The following is a 25,228-nucleotide window of genomic DNA, read 5'->3' as shown; positions in this document are numbered from 1 at the left end:
TAGTCGAAGGAATGAGCGTTACACTGAGGCCTGTACTCTGGAGCGGTATCGATTTGGAGGTGGAGGGTCCGTCATGGTCTGGGGCGGTGTGTCACAGCATCATCGGACTGAGCTTGTTGTCATTGCAGGCAATCTCAACGCTGTGCGTTACAGGGAAGACATCCTCCTCCCTCATGTGGTACCCTTCCTGCAGGCTCATCCTGACATGACCCTCCAGCATGACAATGCCACCAGCCATGCAGCTCGTTCAGTGCGTGATTTCCTGCAAGACAGGAATGTCAGTGTTCTGCCATGGCCAGCGAAGAGCCCGGATCTCAATCCCATTGAGCATGTCTGGGACCTGTTGGATCGGAGGGTGAGGGCTAGGGCCATTCCCCCCAGAAATGTACGGGAACTTCCAGGTGCCTTGGTGGAAGTGTGGGGTAACATCTCACAGCAAGAACTGGCAAATCTGGTGCAGTCCATGAGGAGGAGATGCACTGCAGTACTTAATGCAGCTTGTGGCCACACCAGATACTGACTGTTACTTTTGATTTTGCCCCCCCCCCCTTTGTTCAGGGACACATTATTAAATTTCTGTTAGTCAAATGTCTGTGGAACTTGTTCAGTTTATATCTCAGTTGTTGAATCTTGTTATGTTCATACAAATATTTACACATGTTAAGTTTGCTGAAAATAAACGCAGTTGACAGTGAGAGGACTTTTCTTTTTTTGCTGAGTTTATGTATCCTAACAAGTTGTCCAGGGCCTTTGGAAGAAAAACAGGCCCACAATATCAAAGATACTTCAGAGTGGGGATGATGTACTTTTCTGCATGGATATCTTTCTGTCTATGACAAACCCACCTCTGGTGTTTGTTTCCAAAATGCTCTATTTTGGTCTCATCTGACCATAGAATCCGGTCCCATTTGAAAGTTCCAATAATTTGTGGCAAACTAGGCACTTGAGTTTGTTGTTTGATGACAGCAAAGGCTTTTTTATGGAAACCCTCCCAAACAACTTGTGGTTACGGAGGTGGCATCTGATCGTAGTTTTGGAGACTTTCTGACCCCAAGACCTAACTAACATCTGCAATTTATCCAGCTGTGATCCTTGGAAAAAATTTGGCCACTTTAACCATCCTCCTCACTGTGCGTGAAGTCAATATAGACACACGTCCTCTTCCAGGCCGATTGTTAACATCTCCAGTTGCTTTAAACTTCTTAATTATTGCCCTGATAGTGGAAATGGGCATTTTCAACCTTTGAGCTATTTTCTCATAGCCATTTCCTGATTTGTGCAGCTCAAAAACCTTTTGTCGCACATCATTACTGTGATGGATGACTGTGGGAACTTGGCCTGTATGTCACCTAAAATTTATACCCCAGTGAAACAGGAAGTCATGGCTTACCACTTAAGTATTCCTAATCACGCAGGTGAACTTAAAAATGTAAAATATGAATGGGAATATACTTCAGTTAGATTTTACACAAGAATTTCTAGGGGTGCCAATAATTGTGGCACACATATTTTGTAGGAAAATATTTATTTAGTTTACTTCACATTGAAAAAATTAAAGGTTAGATTTTTTTGTGAATATTTTTGATTGAAAGACCAAGAGGATAAACAGCAAAGAAATTTTTTTTACAGCCCATTTTGCTCATTTTTACCAAGGGTGCCAATATTAGTGGAGGGTGGAAATGTGTGTGGGCGAAAAGAATAAATGAGTGTCAAAATAAGTAAAAGCGAGAGAAAAGGAACTGGGGTGAGAAAGAGAGGATAATGAGTGTGTCATTAAATATTTGACCATATGATAGACTTCATGTTGTCTGCTGTGCCCCCTAGTGGAGCTCAGATGTACTTCAGGCAACAAAATGACAAGCCTCATATGCTCCTCTGGAAGAACTGAAGTACCTGGTTTATAAAGATGTTACTTGCTGTAGGAAATGAGATGACATAATTATGTTGTTATATTATTCTCTTAAAGGAAAGTGATGCTGTGAAATCAGCGAGGCTGTCGTCACAAAAGCTTTCCCCCAAATGGTGCTTCCTTGACTGTAAGTATTGCTACCCAAACAAAGAGAGTATTTTATAAGAGAACTCTCTTCCTCATTTTGGAAACAATTGAAATGCAGCATTAGATTTCTGTTCAGGAATGCAATGCCAGTATATGGGCAGGAACATATAGATTATGAAAGGTGTGTTTTCTTTTCAGGCACAACTGCTGATCGATTCTATAGGATAGACCGTGCTCAGGTATGTACTTGCAGTGTTTCCCCTATATTAATTTAGCATCTGGGGCCCACCAATGCTAAATGCTAAAGCTCCAAAAAATATGATGTAATTTTTTGTGCATGATTTATGCAATTAGGCCCTTTTTCTACTTACCCATAGTCAGATGAACTCATGCATACCCTTTTTTGTCTCGCATGCAGTTAGAAAGAAGTTGCTAACTAGCATTAGTGCGATCAATGACTAGAAGTCTATGGAGTCTAGCATGCTGTTCCCATATACTTCGGTAGCTTTGCCACCGCTGCTGAAAAAAAAATCCAAAGGGCCCCTGGCCCAGGCAATTCGACAATCGAAAGAAATTACACCAATATATCTCAATTCTATGGATCACGTAATCTCATTATACACCGACAATATCTTACTTTATCTAGAAAATGTATTTCAATCCCTCCCAAATGCTTTGAAGATAAATTCAGCTCCATCTCAAGTTATAAAATAAATCTAACAATCTGCCCTACTGCCTTTTTTTCAACACCCTGAAAAGGACTCCATCGCTACTTATGGAATCCCAATTGTAGAAATGTTTCCTTCCTTTGACAGAACGCTCAATTCAATCCGACCTCAGTAGATGTACTAATATCCCAGTTGCTTTAACTGGCAGAATATCTACTGTTAAAATTAATATATTGCTACGGCTGAATTTCTGTAGTTCAGTGGTGCCCATGGCTCTATTGGGATAAAAGTCATAGTGCGGTTTCAAAATGTATCTGGCAAGGTAAACGATCCTGGGTAAAATTAACACAATTACAGAGAGGGAAAGCCGTAGGACTAGCCGTAGCACTAGCCGTAGCACTAGCCGTAGCAAACTTTAAATTGTGTTTCCAGGCACTAGCATTTCATCCCATCCTAAATTGGTTTCGACATGATTCTTCCGCCCCCCCGGTATAGAGATAAATATAGTGTCTCCTATTGCCCTGGAATAGGTGGTCTTCACTGATATGTCCCTTAAACAATGTAAACTACGCTTTGGTCCTATTTTTGCTCATACAATTTCTATTTGGTGGGAAATTGAAAAATAATGTAACTGGTAATCAAAATAACATGCCCATACTCCAATATTTCACAATAACGCCTTGCGGCCTTTTTCATCACCCCAATAATCCAAATGTGGAATCCATACCCTTGTCGATATCATGGACAGTTGTTTGAGAACAATCCAAGATTTGAAAGACGCATACACAAAAAAATATTTTTTTATATATATCTACAACTTAGGTCAGCTAACCCATCTACCGAACCATCCAATGATGGGATTTATAAATAAATTCTCTGGGCTCCCAATGGGACTGATCTCTATAATATATGAACAACTTTTGGAACGCTCATATTCTGAGCTAGCCATTCAAAAAGTATGGTCTACAGATCTAATTGAATCTGAACTACCCTTTAACTGGAAGAGAAATACAAAAAATACGACTTTGGCATCCCTTAACCCGAACAATCAACTTATACATTTTAAGTTTGTTCACAGACTGTATTTAACAAGGAAAAGTTTTACAATGAAATTCCCACCTCTTCACTGTGCCCCCTAAATCAGTTAGGCACAATCCTCCATTGGATGTGAGAGTGCCTTGCAGTTAAATGCTTCTGGGGAAAAGTTACTAAATTCATTTAGTATTGCATGAATGTAAATATTCAATGCTTTGCATATATTATGTTACTTAACGATGATAGCTTCTGGAATTTCTCAATCAATCAGAGATTGTGGAGGCCTACTTCTTTTTTGTTGTTTAATTGTCCTGTGTTTATACTAATAATAAATAAATAAACAATCTAAGGGGAAACACTGACTTGTGAATATGCCATATAGTTTTTTTCTGACCACATGACTTGACTAGGATAAACTCCTGAACATTATGGTAAAGCTTATAAGTATGCAAGGCCACCATCTATATCACCCAGGGTTTTAATGAGGCATGTTGTTATGACACACTGTCATGACTCTTTTATAAACAAGCTATAAACTGTTATAATAACCTGTTATAACCTCAAGGAGCACCTCAACTACGTGACGGAGATCTCCCAGGAGGACCTCTACATCCTGGACCCGGAGCTAGTCATCAAGGAGACGGTGGGCACCTCGCCGGGCATGCCCGACCTGGTAGACTCGTACGGGGAGTGCCAAACGCCCGAATCTCGCCAGTTTACCTTCCCATCCTCCTCCTCCTCTCCCACCTCCTCCCCAGGACCCAGGTGAGAATAAAAACACTATTAAGATTAAGCCTAATCTCCATTAAAAGTGCTTTTTAGTCTAGAACTAAGTTTAATCTGTGTCTGGGAAACCGTCCCTTTATGGTTTAGAGACTGAACAAGGTAATATTTTTCATTGGATGCACTCTAGCTTGGTTTCTTTGCACCATATTTATTTGAAAGATAGGCACACACACACACGTGCGCACACACACGTGCGCACACACACGCACACACACAAACCTCCCTTCCTCTTTCATTGCTGTCTGACTGTCACTCACTATTGCACTATTGTCTGGTGATGAACAATAGCTCATTATCCATATCTGGTCCTGTATATAATGTTGGCTCCCTCAGGGAAGATGACACAACTACATGGCTGGGTCTCAGACAGACTGACGACCAATTTTACATACACACACACACACACCCATTCACAAACTTTTGAGCGCAACAGTGACAATTCTATTCGTAGATATTGGCAGGAATGTAAAACATAAAAATGTTATTACTGTACTGAGTGGTCCTTCTCCCAGTCACTAACCTGTACCTCTTCTCCCTCCCCTCCTGCAGTATCAGGGAGTCCCAGAGGAAGAGGGTGTCCAGTGACAGCTCGGTGACAGAGGCCCTGGCTCACAGCAGCGACTCCCAGGCCTCCTCCAAGACCGGCCAGTGCAGGTCAGACCCTGACTTTAGCCTGAATCCTATACATCTTTGTGGACATTTTCAATTGTAGTATGGTTTTACCAACTCATCAGTCCATTTATTGTTGGCCTATGGTTGCACCAATGTTATTTATCAGACCAATTATCAGACCTTTGTTGAACTGTGGTGTCTTTTGGATGACTGTTCAATCAGTGTCTACATTCTAATGGTGTGGCATCATAGCATTCTGGTCATGAGCAATGGCCAGGAGCGATAACCAAACTACCTTGAAACAATGTTGGTAGAACATCAGATCTCAAAATGTTGACAATTGGGTAGTTAATATAACTATAACTACTTAACAGCATACATGAGGGTTTATTTTAATTATAATGGATTTGTGTTTTATTTTTCATGGTCAGTCATCAGCATAGCACTATGGTTTGCTATGTAACAACATTGTCTTACGTCAGATAGCACGACAATTCCGCCTGCAATGTCGGTTGGCGTAAGAAAATGATGTGACAAAGCCTAGTGTTACAAAGCCATGTCATCTCTCTCAGGTTCAGTATGGATTGAGTCATAAGAGAAATGATTTGGACACATGTTCCATTCAAGTATTCAAAAGCTTCCAAGGAACTTGATTCAGCATTGTTCCCTGAGACAAATTTTAGCTCACTCCAAACCTGTGATCATATACAGTACACGTGTATTTGATTATTTGATTTGATTGATTTGATTATTTGTCATTTAAATACTTAATTCTGTGTATTTAGGAATTTTCTAATGTGTGGCCCAAATCAACTACTTCTTTTGGAAGTATTTTCATATACTTTTCTATAAATAGCTTACTTTCCAAATACCTTATTTCAAATACCAAACAGACCAGGTTCAAATGCATGGGAGTATTTAAATATTTGTATAAATACTCTGCATTTCAGTATTTTCAAATACATGCCAATACCTTCCAAATTTACAGTATTTACAATATTGAACTACTTGTGTTTTCAAATAAAAAAATCTAAATACCTACTACCAAATGTCTTTAAAGTAATTGACATACATAGGCCTACTCTAAATAGTATTTGAACTCAGGTCTGGCTCACTTTCCCAATTATCGTTCTGATTTAATAAATAAAAAAATATATTAAAAAAATTCAAACACACTTTGTCAAACAGCGCTTAATATGTATGATATGTCATCCATGCTTTATCCTGTCTTTGTCTTTGAAGGAGAGGGCCTAAAATTGTGACTGTTCATCGGCCCCATACAACTATTGCTGATTTCAGACCCATGCTTAGGTATGCTGTCTGTTTCTGTATGTGTCACGCTTACTGTCATGCTTACTTGCCATGCTTTTACTTGTTATGATCATCATCTCAGTGCAATGTCATTTAGCTTTGTTGTAAAATCTGTCTCTTGCCCTTCTCACAGTTCTGGAAGTGCTCTGTCGTGTGATGCTGAAAAAGGTAAAACATCCCCTGTTGATTTGTTCTCAATAATCTGAACGGATAGTTACAACCGTACTTGCCTACCAGTATGGATTTTTACAATACAGTCTATAAAGGTAATTTGATACAGTGCTAAATAAATGTAAAAGCAAATTGGACTGCTTCACTATCAGTTTTGTCCTAGTTTGTTTGTAAAACAATCAGAATGGAGAAAGCCATTAAAACCACTTAGAATTCATTTGTGGCCATCCTAGGGTCATGTACTACTCAAAAGATATTTAGAACTTTCATGATTTAGAATTGTACAAGATATTGTGCTATGATATTTTGGCCATGTCACCCAGCCCTCATTTGAACCATATTGTATTTACACACAGAAAAGTTTCAGGCTCGCATAAGGTTCACTGTTCAAAAATATAATGAAAAGCCTAAGTAAATTGTGAAGAGTATAGATGCCTTACTCTGTTTTTACAGTAACTGAGTTAATTGAGTGTGTGAAGACAGAAGATCTCGAAAGGGTAAGTTCCACAACGTGTTTAGTTACACAGAATTCTTTCCTACCATGCATCCTCCTCTAACAGTGTTTTTACATTTACTTTTGACCCCTCACTTTCAAAAATGTAAGATAGTAGACAAATGTGGGTGTACAATTTGAAGCGCTGTAAAGGTAAAGCACAGTAAAGCAAGTTGAAGTACTTTCAAATTGAAACACAGCAAAGTGTAATGACTATAAAGTTGAAGCACTGTCAAGTGTAAGCACTGTAAATTAATATTTTTGTTCACAGCTCACAGAGCTCCACAAACAGGGGGCAGATATTTTCACGCAGGATACTTTGGGCTGCACCTTACTCCATTACGCAGTGGAGGTGGGCTGCAAGGAGATTGTTAAGTACATCATAGACAACGGTAAGAGACTGACCTGTCAAACACTGCAGTTGACTCCCATCACTTTAGGTATTAAGTACTGGTATGACACTGTTTAATTCTTAAGTTCTCGATAATGGAAGCACTCTGCAGTATCACATATAAACCCAATGAACATATTAACATTTTCCATCACTTTTGTGGACCAAACATAAATAAACATTTGAACATATCCAACATGGATGATAGATGTACTGTATGTGAAATAGATAGGGAACTTGTGTTCATATAGATACTGGATGCAATATCTGAATCCTGTCTTTGTTGTAACACACAGCACCTACCTCTCTCCTGGATGTCACAGAAAAAGAGACGTGAGTCATGTTGTCAACTTCCTTTTACATTAAATATCTTGACACAGAGGTCAACTCTCTACTGATTACTATTAAAGCTAAGCTCTGCCCTCAAATAATTAAAATTAAAATCACCTCATCTATATGAATTAGTCAGTTCCTGGAAAAAAGTCTGTCAACTGGGTCAAACCTAGAGCTCCCAGCTACAACACAACCTGATTGACAAATGTCAATGCGTGTGTGTCTGTGTGTGACACAGAGGGGAGACGGCTCTCCATAAAGCTGCGTTCACGCGTCAGAGGACCATCTGCCACTACCTGGTGGAGGCCGGGGCTTCCCTCATGAAGACTGACCTTCAGGTAAATTACCTTAATGAATCAGGATGATGGTTATCATATTTGCTAGCTCTAGTTCAGTAAAGGCTGATTATAGGGGCCTTTTTTACTTGACCAGGTAAAGGGCTCAATGAATCAGGCTGATGGTTATCATAACAAGGCTGATGGTTATAAAAATGACAAGTTCTAGTCCAGTAAAGGCCTATTTTAGGGGGAAATTGCTGTGTATTCTTTGTAATGGAGATTTCATGTTCTTCTCTGTCAGTGAGAATTGTACCCCTGCAGGATTCCTGGCTGGTCTTATACATCCACAATGGTCTTAGTACACTACACGGTCACCATGGTGAACTGACTCGTGACAAGAAAAAGCCTGTCATCATTATGAGAATATTTTTTACTGTTTACTTGCCAATTCAAAAAGAAGATTGTATGTTTCAGTGTGTTTTTTTTGTCATTGTCATCAGAATCAACCAACATGCACAGTTTCACACACACATATCTATACCCCCCCTCTCTCTCTCTCTCTCTTTCTCATCCCCCTTCTTTCTCTCAACCCCCCTCACCACCCCTTTTCTTTCTCTTCACCCTTCCCTTTTCCTCTCTCTCATCCTTCCTCGCTCTCATCCTTCTTCTCTCTCCACCCCTTCACCCCCCTCTCTCTTTCCACCTCCTTATACCCATCTCCCTTTTACAGGGTGAGACGCCGAAGCGGCGTGCGGAGAAGGCCAATGACCAGGAGCTGGCGGAGTACTTGGAAAACCGCCAGCACTACCAGATGATCCAGCGAGAGGACCAGGAGACTGCCGTTTGATGATCCCACTATTTACCGAAACCGCACCACGCTCTCTCTTTCTCCCTCTCCGTTTGCCATACCTAACAGTAGGAAGTTCTGTAATGGGTTCAAGGGGGGTGGTAGGTGTCTTCCCTCTCTAACAGACCAGGCTAATTACACCATCGAAATAGAATTACTATTTCTATGGGCTACACTCCCAGTATGGGTCGAAGTCTAGAGGTGAGCCAGTGAAGGCAGGTCTTCCTTTCATCCGCTTGCTAGTGATGCTTCAGTTTGACTAGAGTGCTATGTGTAAAGAGTGCATGAATGAAAAACGCTTTTCTTCTATTGCGAATGGGTCCAAGTCCGCTACTACACAGCAAGCGATTGTAAATGAAAGGGCAAATGAAAAAACAACAGCTTTTTGGGGTATTTTCAGGGCTGGAGTAACTGTATCTGAATGTGGCTTTATGAACCTTGTATCTTTCTCCATATGCAATGGCAAGGTATCTATAGGAATGTGTAACGTTTGAGTGTGTCATTGAAATGGATGGAGGTTGCTTTTAACCAGGGATACTGTTTATGTAAGTGTGGGCTTGAGATATGATAGATGCTTTGCCATATTGTATGAAGGCTCATACTTTCCTTTTGAATTCTCGTGACCTCTGGATGTGCTTGTTTACTCGAATGGCAGTATGTTTGCTCTGCTATTGGATATGTAACTTATAACTTATGTCTATCACTGATAAACCGATATATTTAAGAAATGCTGTACTATTTATAGAGAACTGTTTGCGTTTTTGCTTATGATCAAATATTATAAAAGCAGGCATCCTAATAACTCATTATTAAAAGCTGGTTTTGCACTGCCACTCTTATTACAAAAACAATGCTTTGTATTTCTCTATGTGGCTTGAAATTCCTCTTGGTGCATTACATTTAACAGTTCTTAGATATTTATATACCACAGCTTTTAGATATTTTTATGCACTGTGTCCATGTTTGTTACATACAATGTAAATTTGATGTATTTTTCCAAATGTGTACTTTGCAATGTATAGTTTTTCTGTGTATAGGTGAGACGTTCTTATTTACAAGTTGATTACTACATGCTACACAAGTGCAGTAAGAATTCAACACAAAACAGTTAACAGATTCCCCAAAATGATCACAAATCACAAATAAACTTCTGTATCCATTCTTTAATGCCACATCATTACTACTTTAGTCAACTCTTTGTATATTTCATATATTAGCCAGTTTATGAACACTTATGGAATGTGAGGAGGAAGTTCAGTTCACTTTATTAGCCTTAATCAGTAATTTGTCTCGCATTCCGTTGTCTCAATGAAACTTAATTAAACACTATTGTATGTGCAACCTGACTGCTCAGTCAAGTATCTTACAACAGTTTATTTTTCTCTTTACAACTTTTACAAGTATTATCAGAAACATGGCTTGATTATTGTGAAATATAGATTGCTTTTATCAATACTTAGAAATCTTTGCAAGAACTGCCTATTATTTGTTTGCTTTTAAGGGGTTATGAAACGTATATGTGTGTTATCAATGCTTTGTTTTGAGTTGCTGTGCAATTCAGGGTTAGAGAATTAGCATCAAGCCATTAAGAATGTCAGAATGACTACTGCTGAACTGTCCATTGTAACTACAGAGATTTCAAAAGATCGTTTTTGTACTTATGAACAGCGATCAGAGTAATGGACAGACCTGTATGAAATGTATTCAAATAAATATTAGTTGTACTGTATATTTGCTCATCAAGCCTGTTTGTTACTGTTTGTTTGGAGAAAAATAAAACTTTAAACATTGATTATCGCAGTTTATGGCCCTGTCACTACTTCACTTTAAAACATACAGTACATTTAGGGTTACTTGATATGTTTAAGTTATGTAAAGCATTGGGATCTGTGTTCAATTGTCTTTTATTTTCTGTGGTTAAAAGAATGAAGAGCATCCTGGCGTTTCAGAATAGGAGTTTTCCCTTTTCGATCATAAAGAATAGGATTACATGGACAGGGGGGGCCTCATCTTAGATTAGCATCCCTTTTATCTAATACTATTTGTGGATAAAAGCCCTGTGCTTGATTGGGGAAATCCATGGGATCGGCAAAAGTTCGCAGATTATTTTATTGGCTGTTTCGTTGCTTGATGGCTTGTCTTTTCTTAGGTTGGAAAATAGAGGATAACTTTGTAGGACTCCGCAGGGGAAGACTTCCATCCACAAGTTGGCCTTCATGTGACTTTTCCCAGCTTCGCAGCTGCAGGCTCCAATAGCAACTGTCCAAAAATGCTCCCCACGTATGACTGATCCATTTCAGCATGAGGAGAGAACCAACAACCTAGGGTGGTGGTGGTATCAAGTCTTCCCTGAGAAGCAACAGCCAACAAAGCTACGAGATAATAAAAATATATAATTCTGCTTTTCACAGCTTTAATACACAGTACCAGTCACTTGGACACACCTACTCATTGAAGGATTTTTGTTTATTTTTACTATTTTCTACATTGGAGAATAATAGTGAAGACATAAACTATGAAATAACACATATGTAATCATGTAGTAACAAAAAAGAGTTAAACAAATCAAAATATATTTTATATTTGAGATTCTTCAAAGTAGCCACCCTTTGCCTTGATGACAGCGTTGCACACTCTTGGCATTCTCTCAACCAGCTTCATGAGATAGTCACCTGGAATGTATTTCAATTAACAGGTGTGCCTTGTTAAAAGTTAATTTGTGGAATTAATTACCTTAATGCGTTTGAGCCAGTCAGTTGTGTTATGACAAGGTAGGGGTGGTATATAGAACTTTGAAAGTTTCTTTAAGTGCAGGCGCAAAAACCATCAATGATGAAACTGGCTCTCATGAGGACCGCCACAGGAAAGGAAGCTGGAAAGGAAGCTCTGCCACAGGAAAGGAAGCTCTGCTGCAGAGGATAAGTTAACTGCACCTCAGATTGCAGTCCAAATAAATGCTTCACAGAGTTCAAGTAACAGACACATCTCGATATCAACTGTTCAGAGGAGACTGTGTGAATCAGGCCTTGGTGGTCGAATTGCTGCAAAGAAACCACTACTAAAGGACACCAATAATAAGAAGAGACTTGCTTCAGCCAAGAAACACGAGCAATGGACATTAGACTGGTGGAAATCTGTCCTTTGGTCTGAGTCCAAATTGGAGATTTTTGGTACCAACCGCTGTGTCTTTGTGAGACACAGAGTAGATGAACGGATGATCTCCGCATGTGTGGTTCCCACCGTGAAGCATGGTAGAGGAGGTGTGATGGTGTGGGGGTGCTTTGCTGGTGACACTGTGATTTATTTAGAATTCAAGGCACACTTAACCAGCACGGCTACTACAGCATTCTGCAGCGATACACCATCCCATCTGGTTTGCTCTTAGTGGGACTATCATTTGTTTTTCAACAGGACAATAACCCAACACACCTGCAGGCTGTATAAGGGCTATTTGACCAAGAAGGAGAGTGATGGAGTGCTGCATCAGATGACCTGGCCTCCACAATCGCCCAACCTCACAACCCAATTGAGATGGTTTGGGATGAGTTGGACCACAGAGTGAAGGAAAAGAGAATGTTGAGAGAATGCCAATAGTGTGCAAAGCTGTCATCAGGGCAAAGGGTGGCTACTTTGAAGAATCTAAAAGTTGATTTTGATTTGTTTAACACTTTTGGTTACTACATGATTCCATATGTGTTATTTCATATTTTTGATTTCTTTACTATTATTCTACAATGTTGAAAAAAGTAAAAATAAAGAAAAACCCTCGAATGAGTAGGTGTGTCCAAACTTTTGACTGGTACTGTATATATGTATTCTATTCTTTTACTTTTAGATGTGTGTTTATTGTTGTCAATCGTTAGATACTAATGTACTGTTGGAGCTAGAAACACAAGCAATTTGCTACACCCGCAATAACATCTGCTAAATATGTGTATGTAATGAATAAACTTAATTTGATTAAGTCCTTTCAAATTATTATCTGACTTGTTAAGCACATTCATTTTTAATCGTGAATTTATTTTGGCTTGCCATAGCAAAGGGGTTGAATACTTATTAACTCAAGACATTTCAACTTTTCATTTTTAATTCATTTGTAAAAAAAAATAAAAAAAATCTTAAAACATAATTCCACTTTGACATTTTGTGGTATTGTGTGTAGGCCAGTGACATAACATCTCAATTTAATCACATTTTAAATTCAGGCTGTAACACAACAAAATGTTGAAAAAGTCAAGGGGTATGAATACTTTCCGAAGGCACCTTATATCCCAGTGACCAAACCTTACACCTTACATGAAACCTACAGTATCTGGTACTATTTACGCAACTGACTCGTTTCCTGATCAAATATTCAATTGATCCAATATTCAATTGATCAAATTGCTAGCACCGGCCTGTAACTGTCTGAATCGCCGTGTCCCCAGCCAGCCCAACCACTCACTGGATCCATACGATCACTTGGCTACGCATGTCTCTCCCTAATATCAATATGCCTTATCCATTACTGTCCTTGTTAGTGATTACTGTCTTATTTCACTGTAGAGCCTCTAGCCCTGCTCAATATGCCTTAACCATCCATGTTGTTCCACCTCCCACATATGCGATGACATAACCTGGTTTAAACGTCTCTAGAGACTATATCTCTCTCTGCATTACTCAATGCCTAGGTTTACCTCCAACGTACTCTCTTCCTACCATACCTTTGTCTGTACATTATGCCTTGAATCTATGCTATCGTGCCCAGAAACCTGCTCCCTTTACTCTCTGTTTCCGAACGTGCTAGGCGGCCAGTTCTTATAGCCTTTAGCCGTACCCTTATCCTACTTCTCCTCTGTTCTTCTGGTGATGTAGAGGTTAATCCAGGACCTGCAGTGCCTAGCTCCACTCCTACTCCCCAGGTGCTCTCATTTGTTGACTTCTGTAACCGTTAAAGCCTTGGTTTCATGCATTTTAACATTAGAAGCCTACTCCCTAAGTTTGCTTTATTCACTGCTTTAGCACATTCTGCCAACCCGGATGTCTTAGCCGTGTCTGAATCCTGGCTTAGGAAAACCACCAAAACCCCAGAAATGTCCATCCCTAATAGAACTGCCAAAGGGGGTGGTGTTGCAATCTACTTCAGAGATAGCCTGCAGAGTTCTATCTTACTATCCAGGTCTGTACCAAAACAATTTGAGCTTCTACTTCTAAAAATGTCCCTTTCCAGAAACAAGTCTCACCGTTGCCGCTTGCTATAGGCCACCCTCTGCCCCCAGCTGTGCCCTGGACACCATATGTGAATTGATTGCTCCCCATCTATCTTCTGAGCTCGTGCTGCTAGGTGACCTAAACTGGGATATGCTTAACACCCCGGCCATCCTACAATCTATGCTTGATGCCCTCAATCTCACACAAATTATCAATGAACCTACCAGGTACCACCCCAAATCCGTAAACTCGGGCACCCTCATAGATATCATCCTAACTAACTTGCCCTCCAAATACACCTCTGCTGTTTTCAACCAAGATCTCAGTGATCACTGCTTCATTGCCTGCATCCATAATGGGTCTGCGGTCAAACGACCACCCCTCATCACTGTCAAACGCTCCCTAAAACACTTCTGCGAACAGGCCTTTCTAATTGACCTTGCCGGGGTATCCTGGAATGACATTGACCTCATCCCGTCAGTAGAGGATGCCTGGTTATTCTTTAAAAGTGCCTTCCTCACCATCTTAAATAAACATGCTCCATTCAAAAAATGTAGAACTAGGAATAGATATAGCCCTTGGTTCACTCCATACCTGTCTGCCCTTGACCAGCACAAAAACATCCTGTGGCGTTCTGCATTAGCATCGAATAGCCCCTGTGATATGCAACTTTTTAGCGAAGTTAGGAACCAAGGCAGTTAGGAAAGCGAAGGCTAGCTTTTTCAAACAGAAATTTGCATCCTGTAGTACAAACTCAAAAAAGTTCTGGGACACTGTAAAGTCCATGGAGAATAAGAGCACCTCCTCCCAGCTGTCCACTACACTGAGGCTAAGAAACACTGTCACTACCGATAAATCCACAATAATTGAGAATTTCAATAAGCATTTTTCTACCGCTGGCCATGCTTTCCACCTGGCTATCCATACCCCGGTCAACAGCCCTGTGCTCCCCACAGCAACATGCCCAAACCTCCCCCACTTCTCCTTCACCCAAATCCAGATAGCTGCAAATTCTGGACCCCTACAAATCAGCCGGGCTAGACAATCTGGACCCTCTCTATCTAAAATTATCTGCCGAAATTATTGCAACCCCTATTACTAGCCTGTTCAACCTCTCTTTTGTATCGTCTGAGATTCCCATAGATTGGAAAGCTGCCGCGGTCATCCCACTCTTCAAAGGGGGAGACACTCTAGACCCAAACTGCTACAGACCTATATCTATCCTACCCTGCCTTTCTAAAGTCTTTGAAAGCCAAGTTAACAAACAGATTACCGACCATTTCGAATCTCACCGTACCTTTTCCGCTATGCAATCTGGTTTCAGAGCTGGTCATGGGTGCACCTCAGCCACGCTCAAGGTCCTAAACGACATCATAACCGCCATCGATAAGAGACATTACTGTGCAGCCGTATTCATCGACCTGGCTAAGGCTTTCGACTCTGTCAATCACAACATTCTTATTGGCAGACTCAACAGCCTTGGTTTCTCAAATGATTGCCTCGCTTGGTTCACCAACTACTTCTCTGATAGAGTTCAGTATGTCAAATCGGAGGGCCTGTTGTCCGGACCTCTGGCAGTCTCTATGGGGGTGCCACAGGGTTCAACTCTCGGGCTGACTCTCTTCTCTGTATACATCAATGATGTCGTTCTCGCTGCTGGTGATTCTTTGATCCACCTCTAGGCAGACGACACCATTCTGTATACTTCTGGCCCTTCGTTGGACACTGTGTTAACTAACCTCCAGATGAGCTTCAATGCCATACAACTCTCCTTCCGTGGCCTAGAAATGCTCTTAAATGCAAGAAAAACTAAATGCATACTCTTCAACTGATTGCTGCCCGCACCTGCCCACCCATCCAGCATCACTACTCTGGACGGTTCTGACTTAGAATATGTGGACAACTACAAATACCTAGGTGTCTGGTTAGACTGTTAACTCTCCTTCCAGACTCACATTAAATATCTCCAATCCAAACTCAAATCTAGAATCGGCTTTCTATTTCGCAACAAAGCGTCCTTCACTCAGGCTGCCAAACATACCCTCGTAAAACTGACCATCCTACCGATCCTCGACTTCGGCGATGTCATTTACAAAATAGCCTCCAACACTCTACTCAACAAACTGGATGCAGTCTATCACAGTGCCATCCGTTTTGTCACCAAAGCCCCATATACTACCCACCACTGCGACCTGTATGATCTCGTTGGCTGGCCCTCGCTTCATACTCGTCGCCAAACCCACTGGGTCCAGGTCATCTACAAGTCTCTGCTAGGTAAAGCCCCGCCTTATCTCAGCTCACTGGTCACCATAGCAGCACCCACCCGTAGCACGCGCTTCAGCAGGTATATCTCACTGGTCACCCCCAAAGCCAATTCTTCCTTTGGCCGCCTCTCCTTCCAGTTCTCTGCTGCCAATGACTGGAACGAACTGCAAAAATCTCTGAAACTGGAGACTCTTACCTCCCTCACTAGCTTTAAGAACCAGCTGTCAGAACAGCTCACAGATCACTGCACCTGTACATAGCTCATCTGTAAATAGCCCATCCAATCTACCTCATCCCCATACTGTATTAATTTATTTATCTTGCTCCTTTGCACACCAGTATCTCAACTTGCACATTAATCTTCTGCACATCCTACCATTCCAGTGCTATATTGTAATTACTTCGCCACCATGGTCTATTTATTGCCTTACCTCTCTTATCCTACCTCATTTGCACATGCTGTATATAGATTTTTCTACTGTATTATTGATTGTATGTTTGTTTATTCCATGTGTAACTCTGTGTTGTTGTATGTGTCGAACTGCTTTGCTTTATCTTGGCCAGGTCGCAGTTGCAAATGAGAACTTGTTCTCAACTAGCGTACCTGGTTAAATAAAGGTGAAATAAATAAATAAAATAAAAATAGGTGTTCCTTACCCCATAACAGAAGTCCTGTGGACTTCATTGGGAAAGAAGGGGAATAAAGTCATAGTCAATCGATCAATAATGTAATAATTATTTTAGCAAAAAAATGTATCTTAATTTACAATCTGTAGAAACAATGAGAATATAAAGGTTCAGAATTTTTGTGAAACATCACAGCAGAGTTGAAAAATATATGGCAAATAGAAATGCAATATGGATGATGTTAAGAGATAGATGGGAGGGGTTGAATGGAGCTGAAGGGTGGGACTAATAACAACAAGATAACAAATGTAAAATATACTGTGTCTGTAAAATGTATATACTGTAGGTTCAGAACTTTTGTGAAACAGCACAGTTAGAAACGTATGACAAATATAAATCAAATTGAATGGACATCAGAAATAGATGAGAGAGGCTGAGGGTAGAGGAAGGACAGGACTAAAAACAAACAAAATAACTATTGTAAAATAGAATGTGTCCGTAACATGTATATAGTATGTATAAGCTGTAAGTGGAAGCCTAATTGTTGTTGTTCATTAGTTTACTCCAATTAGGGGAGAGTGGTAGGGTTAGCGGAAAATAATAAAGGAAAATATATTTTTAAAAGATGTGTGTGTGTGCATATATATATATATATATGTGTGTGTGTGTGTGTGTGTGTGTGTGTGTGTGTATTTATATGCATGTATGTATGTATGTATGGGCATGTAAGTATGTACAGTACCAGTCAAAAGTTTGGGCACACCCACTCATTCAAGGGTTTTTCTTTATTTTTACTTTTTTCTACATTGTAGAATAATAGAGAAAACATAAAAACTATGAAATAACACATATGGAATCATGTAGTAACCAAAAAAGTGTTAGAAGAATCTAAAATCTGATTTTGATTTGTTTAAGTAGCCACCCTTTGCCTTGATGACAGCTTTGCACACTTTGCATTCTCTCAACCAGCTTCATGAGGAATGCTTTTCCAACAGTCTTGAAGGAGTTCCCACATATGCTGAGCACTTGTTGGTTGCTTTTCCTTCACTGCGGTCCAACTCATCCCAAACCATCTCAATTGGGTTGAGGTCTGGGGATTGTGGAGGCCAGTATCAGGCTCACGGTTGGGTCAGGCAAAGGTTGGTAATCCAGAGGTGGCCAAAGGTACAGGACGAGAAAGGGCTGTGAGAGATTGGTTTAACTCTGGACACATGAAAGTTGGGATGTATACGAAGGGTACGGGGCAACAGAAGACGAACAGCAGAGAGGCTAATAATTCTGGCAATGGGGAATGGGCCAATAATCCGGGGGGAGAGCTGGCGGGATTCCACCCAGATGGGCAGATCCCGGGTGGATAGCTATACCTTCCACCCGAGACGATGCCGGGGTCCGATGGCGATCCGCTTGTCGTCGATACCTGGAGGTGGTCTTGAGGAGGGCCGACTGGGCTCTCCTCCAGGTACGATGACAGAGGCGGACAAACATCTGGGCAGAAGGAATGCCGACCTCTTCCTCCTGCTCGGGGAAGAGCAGGGGCTGTTACCCCTGTTAACACTCAAAAGGACATAGGCCCTTGGCAGTGCAGAGAAGGGTGTTGCGGGCGTATTCGACCCACACCAGCTGCTGGCTCCAGGAGGTGGGGTTTGCGGAGACCAGGCAGCGCAGAGTAGTCTCCAGATCCTGGTTGGCTCGCTCCGACTGGCCGTTGGACTGGGGGTGGAATCCAGAGGACAGGCTGGCTGATGACCCAATGAGGGTGCAGAACGCCTTCCAGAACCGAGACGAGAACTGAGGGCCCCGGTTGACCGGCAGTCCATGGATCCGGAAGACGTGCTGCACCATGAGCTGGGCCGTCTCCTTGGCATAGGGTAGTTTGGGGAGAGGAATGAAGTGGGCGGCTTTGGAAAACCGATCCACCACAGTTAGGATGTCCAGTCTGGAGGAGTGGGCCCACTACAGGACCGCGGAGCAGACCGCGTCAGGAACGAACATCCGGTTATCTGGACTCCCCCCCGGGGTTGGGCTGGGAATGCTGTGCATCCCGGATCTGTTTCCCTATACCCCAGCTGAGTGCCGTTGGCAGGCACGAGGTGGGAAGGATGGTCTCGGGTTCCGGGGTAATAGCCATGGGGATAAAATGGTGAGACAGTGCATCCGGCTTGACATTCTTGGATCCCGGCCGATATGAGACGGAGAAGTTGAACTGTGTGAACAGCAGGGCCCAACTAGCTAGCCAGGAGTTGAGGCGTTTGGCGGTGCCGGAGATACTCCTTATTTTTGTGGTCGGTCCATACGATAAACGGATGTTCCGCCCCTTCCAGCCAGTGCCTCCATTCCTCCAACGCCATCTTCACTGCGAGAAGCTCATGATTTCCCACATTGTAGTTTTTCTCCGTGGCGTTGAGGCGATGGTAGAAGAAGGCGCAGGGATGTAGCTTCAGGTCCAGGGCAGAACACTGGCACAGGACCGCCCCCACTCCTACATCCGACGTGTCGGCCTCCACCATGAACTGACGGGAAGGGTCAGGATGAACCGGGATGGGAGCAGTGGTGAAGCGGTGTTTGAGGTCCCGGAACGCCCGGTCAGTACCAGGGAACCACGTGAACAGAACCTTGGGAGAAGTGAATGCTGACAGAGGGGAAGCCAGGGTGCTGTAACCCCGGATGAAGTGGCGATAGAAGTTGGTAAACCCCAGGAAACGTTGTAGCTGCACCCTGGACAACGGCTGGGGCCAATCCACCAACGCTCTCACCTTCCCGGGATTCATCTGGACACTCCCAGCAGAGATGATGTACCCCAGAAGGAGGATGGTGGAGCGATGGAACTCACACTTCTCTGCCTTAACAAACAGCTGGTTCTCCAGGGGGCATTGAATAACCTGTCAGTCGTGGAGCACATGTTCTTGGGGGGAGCGGGAGAAGACGAGGATGTCATCAATGTAGATGAAGACGAACCGGTTCAACATGTCACGGAGAACATAATTTACAAGAGCCTGGAACACAGCAGGGGCGTTGGGAAGGCCAAATGGCATGACCATATACTCGTAGTGGCCGCTGGCCGTGTTGAAGGTGGTCTTCCACTCATCCCCCTCCCGTATCCACACCAGGTGGTAGGCGTTCCTTAGATCCAGCTTGGAAAACACGGTGGCCCCCTGGAGCGGCTCGAAGGCAGAGGAGATAGCGGGTAGCGGTTCTTCACTGTTATGTCATTGAGTCCCCAGTAGTCGATGCACGGACGCAGGGTCTTGTTCTCCTTCTCCACAAAGAGGAACCCTGCGCCGGCGGGAGAGGACGAAGGACATATAAATCCTGCAGCTAGGGAGTCCCCAATGTTGGTGTCCATAGCCTTGGTCTCCGGTCCCGACAACGAGTACAGTCGTCCCCGGGGCGGAGTGGTGCTGAGGAGAAGGTCAATCCCGCAGCCATATGGTTGGTGCGGCGGAAGTGAAGTGGCCCGGGCCTTGTTGAACACCTCCCGAAGGTCCTGGTACTCCGCGGGAATGGCGGAGAGGTCCGGGGCACCTTCCGAGTCACCAGGAAGACGTCCCGTGGAAGGTTACACTGACTTCAGATACTGGGCGTGGCAGAACGGACAGCCCATGATGGCACCAGTAGATCAGTTGATGAGGGGATTGTGTCTCTGGAGCCAGGAGAATCCCAATACCATGGGAATCTGAGGGGACTTGATGAGCAGTAATTGAATAGTCTTGCTGTGATTCCCTAACACCTGTAGGTTGATGGGAGTGGTAATATGAGTAACCCGGCCTATAGAATGCTCGTCCAGCGCTCTAACATCCATGGGAGTGGAGAGGGGCTGAGTGGGGATGTTCAGCTCGGAAGCCAGGCTAGTGTCCAAAAAACTCTCATCAGCCCCAGAGTCAATTAGGACCCGAAGAGATTTAGACTGGCTTCCCCACAACATAAGTGTATGAACAGGGGTGCCAGCAAGGGAAGCAGGAAAGTTCTCCATATGGCCCACCAGAGTACTCGCTCCTACCTGATCTCTTTAAATGACAAGAGGACACAAAATTACCAAGAATACTGCAATAGAGACAACTCTTCGTGTTGATAGTCCAGCTCTACCTATTTGCATTCGCTCGGGAAGCGGCGACTCTCGGGGAATGTCAGGAAGCCTTAGGTTCTCTCGGCAACGGAATCGTCGGGGACTTCTGGGATGACTCGGAGACAAGGTGGAATCCCTGGACGTGCGAGCGAAGTTGAATTTCCTCTCCCTCTGTCATTCCCGTAGTCGCCCATCGATTCGGATGGTCAAGGCGATGAGTGAATTGAGATCCGTAGGTAACTCCCGAGCAGCAAGCTCGTCCTTGACCTCTTCCGTGATGTCGTGCAGGAACATGTCCAACAGTGCTTCCTGGTTCCAAGCACTCTCCGCTGCCAACGTGTGGAAATCCACCGCATAGTCAGCCACACTGCAGGAGTCCTGCCGAAGCTGGATTAGCTTCCGGGCAGCTTCTCATCCTGAGAACGGGGTGTAAAAACCTTCTTCACCTCACCCACGAACCCCTCCAGACTAACGCATATGGCCGGCTGCTGTTCCCATACAGCAGTAGCCCAGGTGAGAGCCCTCCTGGACATCAGTGTGATGAGATAGGCTATCTTGGAGCGATCCGAGGGGAAGGAGGAGGGGGGGGGTGGAGTGGCCGATGAGATGGTTTACTGAGGGGCTGTGGGGTTACCACCATGGTAAGCTGCCTCCCAGACAACCCGCGGAATTGCTCCAGCAAATTGTCCAATGCCGGTCATGGCGTTCAACCAACGTTTGGACCCCCTCCATAAGGCTCCGAAGCAGTTCCTCGTGCCTCCCGATGGTGGCTTCTGAGTCTGCTGGGTCAGTTATGGCCAGTTCGTACGATCAGGCTTGAAGGTAAGATCCAGATGCAGACTGTGTCTGAGTAACAATGTTAATTACGGCAACAGGGCAGGCAAACGACAGGTCAAGGCAGGCAGGGGTCAATAACCAGAGTAGTGGGGGAAAGGTACAGGATAGCAGGCATGCTCAGATTAGGCAGAGGTCGGTAATCCAGAGGTGGGGCAAAGGCTCAGGGGCAGGAGCAGGCAGAGTGGTCTGGCAGGCAGGGTCAGAGTCAGGACAGACAAGGGTCAAAACCAGGAGGGCAAGAAAAAGAGAGACTGGGGAGAAGCAGGAGCTGAGATGAAAAATGCTAGTTGACTTGACAAACAAGAAGAACTGGCAACAGACAAACAGAGAACACAGGTATAAATACATAGGGGATAATGGGGAAGATGGGCAACACCTGGAGGGGGTGGAGACAATCACAAAGACAGGTGAAGCAGATCAGGGTGTGACAGTCAGGTCATCTGATGCAGCACTCCATCACTCTCCTTGGTCAAATAGCCCTTACAGAGCCTGGAGGTGTGTTGGGTCATTGTCCTGTTGAAAAACAAATGACAGGCCCACTAAACCAAACCAGATGGATGGTGTATTGCTGCGGTAGCCATGCTGGTTATGTGTGCCTTGATTTCTAAATAAATCACTGACATAGTCACCAGCAAAGCACCCCCACAACCTCACACCTCTTCCTCCATGCTTGACGGTGGGAACTACATATACAGAGATAATCCGTTCACCTAAACTGCGCCTCACAAAGACACGGCAGTTGGAACCAAAAATCTCCAGATTTCCACCGGTCTAATGTCCATTGCTCATGTTTCTTGGCACAAACAAGTCTCTTCTTATTATTGGTGTCCTTTAGTAGTGGTTTCTTTGCAGCAATTTGACCATGAAGGCCTGATTCTCCTCTGAACAGTTGATGATAAGATGTGTCTGTTTCTTGAACTCTGTGAAGTATTTATTTGGGCTGCAATCTGATGTGCAGTTAACTCTAATGAACTTATCCTCTGCAGCAGAGATAACCTTTTGTCTTCCTTTCCTGTGAGAGCCAATTTCATCATGGCGCTTGATGGTTTTTGCAACTGCACTCAGAAACTTTAAAAGTTCTTGAAATGTTCCGGATCGACTGACCTTCATGTCTTAAAGTAATGATGGACTGTCATTTCTCTTTGCTTGTTTGAGCTGTTCTTGCCATGGACTTGGTATTTTACCAACTAGGGCTATTTTCTGTATACCACCCCTACCTTGTTACAACACAACTGATTGGCTGAACGCATTAAGAAGGAAAGCATTTCCACAATTAACTTTGAACAAGGCACACCTGTTAATTGAAATGCATTCCAGGTGACTACCTCATGAAGCTGGTTGTAACGTGTTCCCCCCCCCCAAGATATTTTTGGGGCTGCCTCTCGGGCTTCCAGCCGCACTGCCGTGCAGCCTCCTCATACCGCCGCCTCTCCGCTGTCGCTGCCTCCAGCTCAGCCTTGGGGCGGCGATATTCTCCAGCCTGTGCCCAGGGTCCTTCTCCGTCCAGAATCTCCTCCCAAGTCCAGGAGTCCTGCGATCGCTGCTGCTGCCCGTTACCACGCTGCTTGGTCCTTTGTTGGTGGGTGCTTCTGTATCGGCTGTCTTCCTCCTCCTCTGTCACCTGTCTGGTGACATACACAAAGACAGAAAATAAGCACCCACGAAACACAGGTGGAAAAAGGCTACCTAAGTATGATTCTCAATCAGAGACAACTAATGACACCTGCCTCTGATTGAGAATCATACCAGGCCAAACGAAAAAACCAACATAGAAAAACGAACATAGATAACCCACCCAACTCACGCCCTGACCATACTAAAACAAAGAAATAACAAAAGAACTAAGGTCAGAACGTGACACTGGTTGAGAGAATGCCAAGAATGTGCAATGCTGTCATCAAGGTGAAGGGTGGCTACTTTGAAGAATATCAAATATAAAATATATTTTGATTTGTTTAACACTTTTTTGGTTCTTTCATGATTCCATGTGTCATTTCATAGTTCTTATGTCTTCACTATTATTCTACAATGTAGGAAATAGTACAAATAAAGAAAAACCCTTGAATGAGTAGGTGTGTCCAAACTTTTGACTGGTACTGTATATATATATAAATATATATTTACAAAATATATATATGGGGATTGGAAATGATGCAGACAATGACATTGATGGAAGCTACAATCTATCTGCAATATTAAGGGGATAAAGAAATGTTTACGACCATCAATAAACATGAGTGGATTGTGGGTCTGTTATGCAATAAGGAAGCAGTTAATCATTAATGGATGAAAGCACACCCATTCAACTAATTGCTGGAATGGAACACCTGAGAATCAAGACAGTAATTACTCTTCCTAGTAGGGAAAACGCAAACTGGATATTCTACATACATTTTTGCCGTGCAATTCACCTGCCATTTTGCAGGATTCCCCATACATCTCTACATTCTTATAACAGACATTTGGTAAAAAAAAAATGGATTGTAAAATATAATATTTGTATTTAAATATGCTTAAATAAAATATGAATCTATTTGGTGCTCTACAATGTTTATTGATGACAATAAGTGTATTTGACAAGGACAAGGTCTGTCACTAAAAAGTTGTTGGTGTTAAACATTACTGTAAAACACGTTTGAATCAACAATAATTGATGCAGAAGGCAGTTCTCAAATGTCTATTATGCAAATTAAATAGGTTTGTTTTGCCTCGCATTATATGGATTAAAGTGATGCCACGTGCGTAAGTGATGTCACCGGGTAGCTGATTTAAGCATTGTTATGCGACCAGCTAAAACACGTTTTTTTTTGCATGTAGGACTACACAGTAAACGCAAACTGCAGTCTATGTGTGGGACAGCTAACGACTACTGAACCAGGATAGTGACTTGCCTGACTGAAGTTGCTTGTGACAATAAAGTAAGTTGATGTATTATGTTTTCTTATCCCGCATTTTTTTTTTTTTAATACCGTAAGTCTTTGCTAATCATTGATTTGTCGGTTTAATGGAGCATTATAACAAATCTAATAGCATATCCATATGTTATTTACATGTTTTCTCATTGTAATATTTGTGTTCACTAATGTACTGTCGATGTTCAGTACAAGTGCATGCATGCCTTGGTAGTAGTCTATCATTGGAGACTGGGTTGCTATTCTATATTCTCAAACTATAGGGGCACTCTTGAATCTGTAAAGCTGAAGTGTGACAGATTCCGAGATAGAAATGTAAAGGTCATTTGCAAATTAGTTTTAGCCGACATATGAGCTTTTACCATGAACGCAGTCTCCGCTAAAGTGGGAACATTGCTTTACATTTCAACCAC

General features: G+C 42.8%; 1 protein-coding gene across 5 annotated transcripts in view; it reads left to right on the top strand.

Moving 5' to 3' along the window:
* Window positions 1-10,713, top strand: part of dgkzb (diacylglycerol kinase, zeta b) — a 95,373-nt gene extending 84,660 nt beyond the window's left edge. For 4 of the 5 annotated variants that reach the window (XM_071326722.1, XM_071326723.1, XM_071326721.1 and 1 more), the window contains exons 23-33: window positions 1,967-2,036; window positions 2,195-2,235; window positions 4,265-4,464; window positions 5,035-5,139; window positions 6,340-6,408; window positions 6,542-6,576; window positions 7,033-7,076; window positions 7,344-7,464; window positions 7,760-7,796; window positions 8,035-8,134; window positions 8,805-10,713. In XM_071326722.1, the coding sequence (XP_071182823.1) occupies window positions 1,967-2,036; window positions 2,195-2,235; window positions 4,265-4,464; window positions 5,035-5,139; window positions 6,340-6,408; window positions 6,542-6,576; window positions 7,033-7,076; window positions 7,344-7,464; window positions 7,760-7,796; window positions 8,035-8,134; window positions 8,805-8,921 (939 nt within the window). In that variant the 3' untranslated portion in view covers window positions 8,922-10,713. The remainder of the gene's footprint in view (window positions 1-1,966; window positions 2,037-2,194; window positions 2,236-4,264; window positions 4,465-5,034; window positions 5,140-6,339; window positions 6,409-6,541; window positions 6,577-7,032; window positions 7,077-7,343; window positions 7,465-7,759; window positions 7,797-8,034; window positions 8,135-8,804) is intronic. The other variant, XM_071326718.1, reaches the window with a different exon arrangement.
* Window positions 10,714-25,228: the final 14,515 nt, after the last annotated feature.

The sequence above is a fragment of the Salvelinus alpinus genome, chromosome 9, assembly GCF_045679555.1.
Source record: "Salvelinus alpinus chromosome 9, SLU_Salpinus.1, whole genome shotgun sequence".
In the NCBI taxonomy this organism is placed as follows: Eukaryota; Metazoa; Chordata; class Actinopteri; order Salmoniformes; family Salmonidae; genus Salvelinus; species Salvelinus alpinus.
Note: the sequence above shows the minus strand (reverse complement) of the source record. Positions and strands in the feature narration are given on the sequence as shown.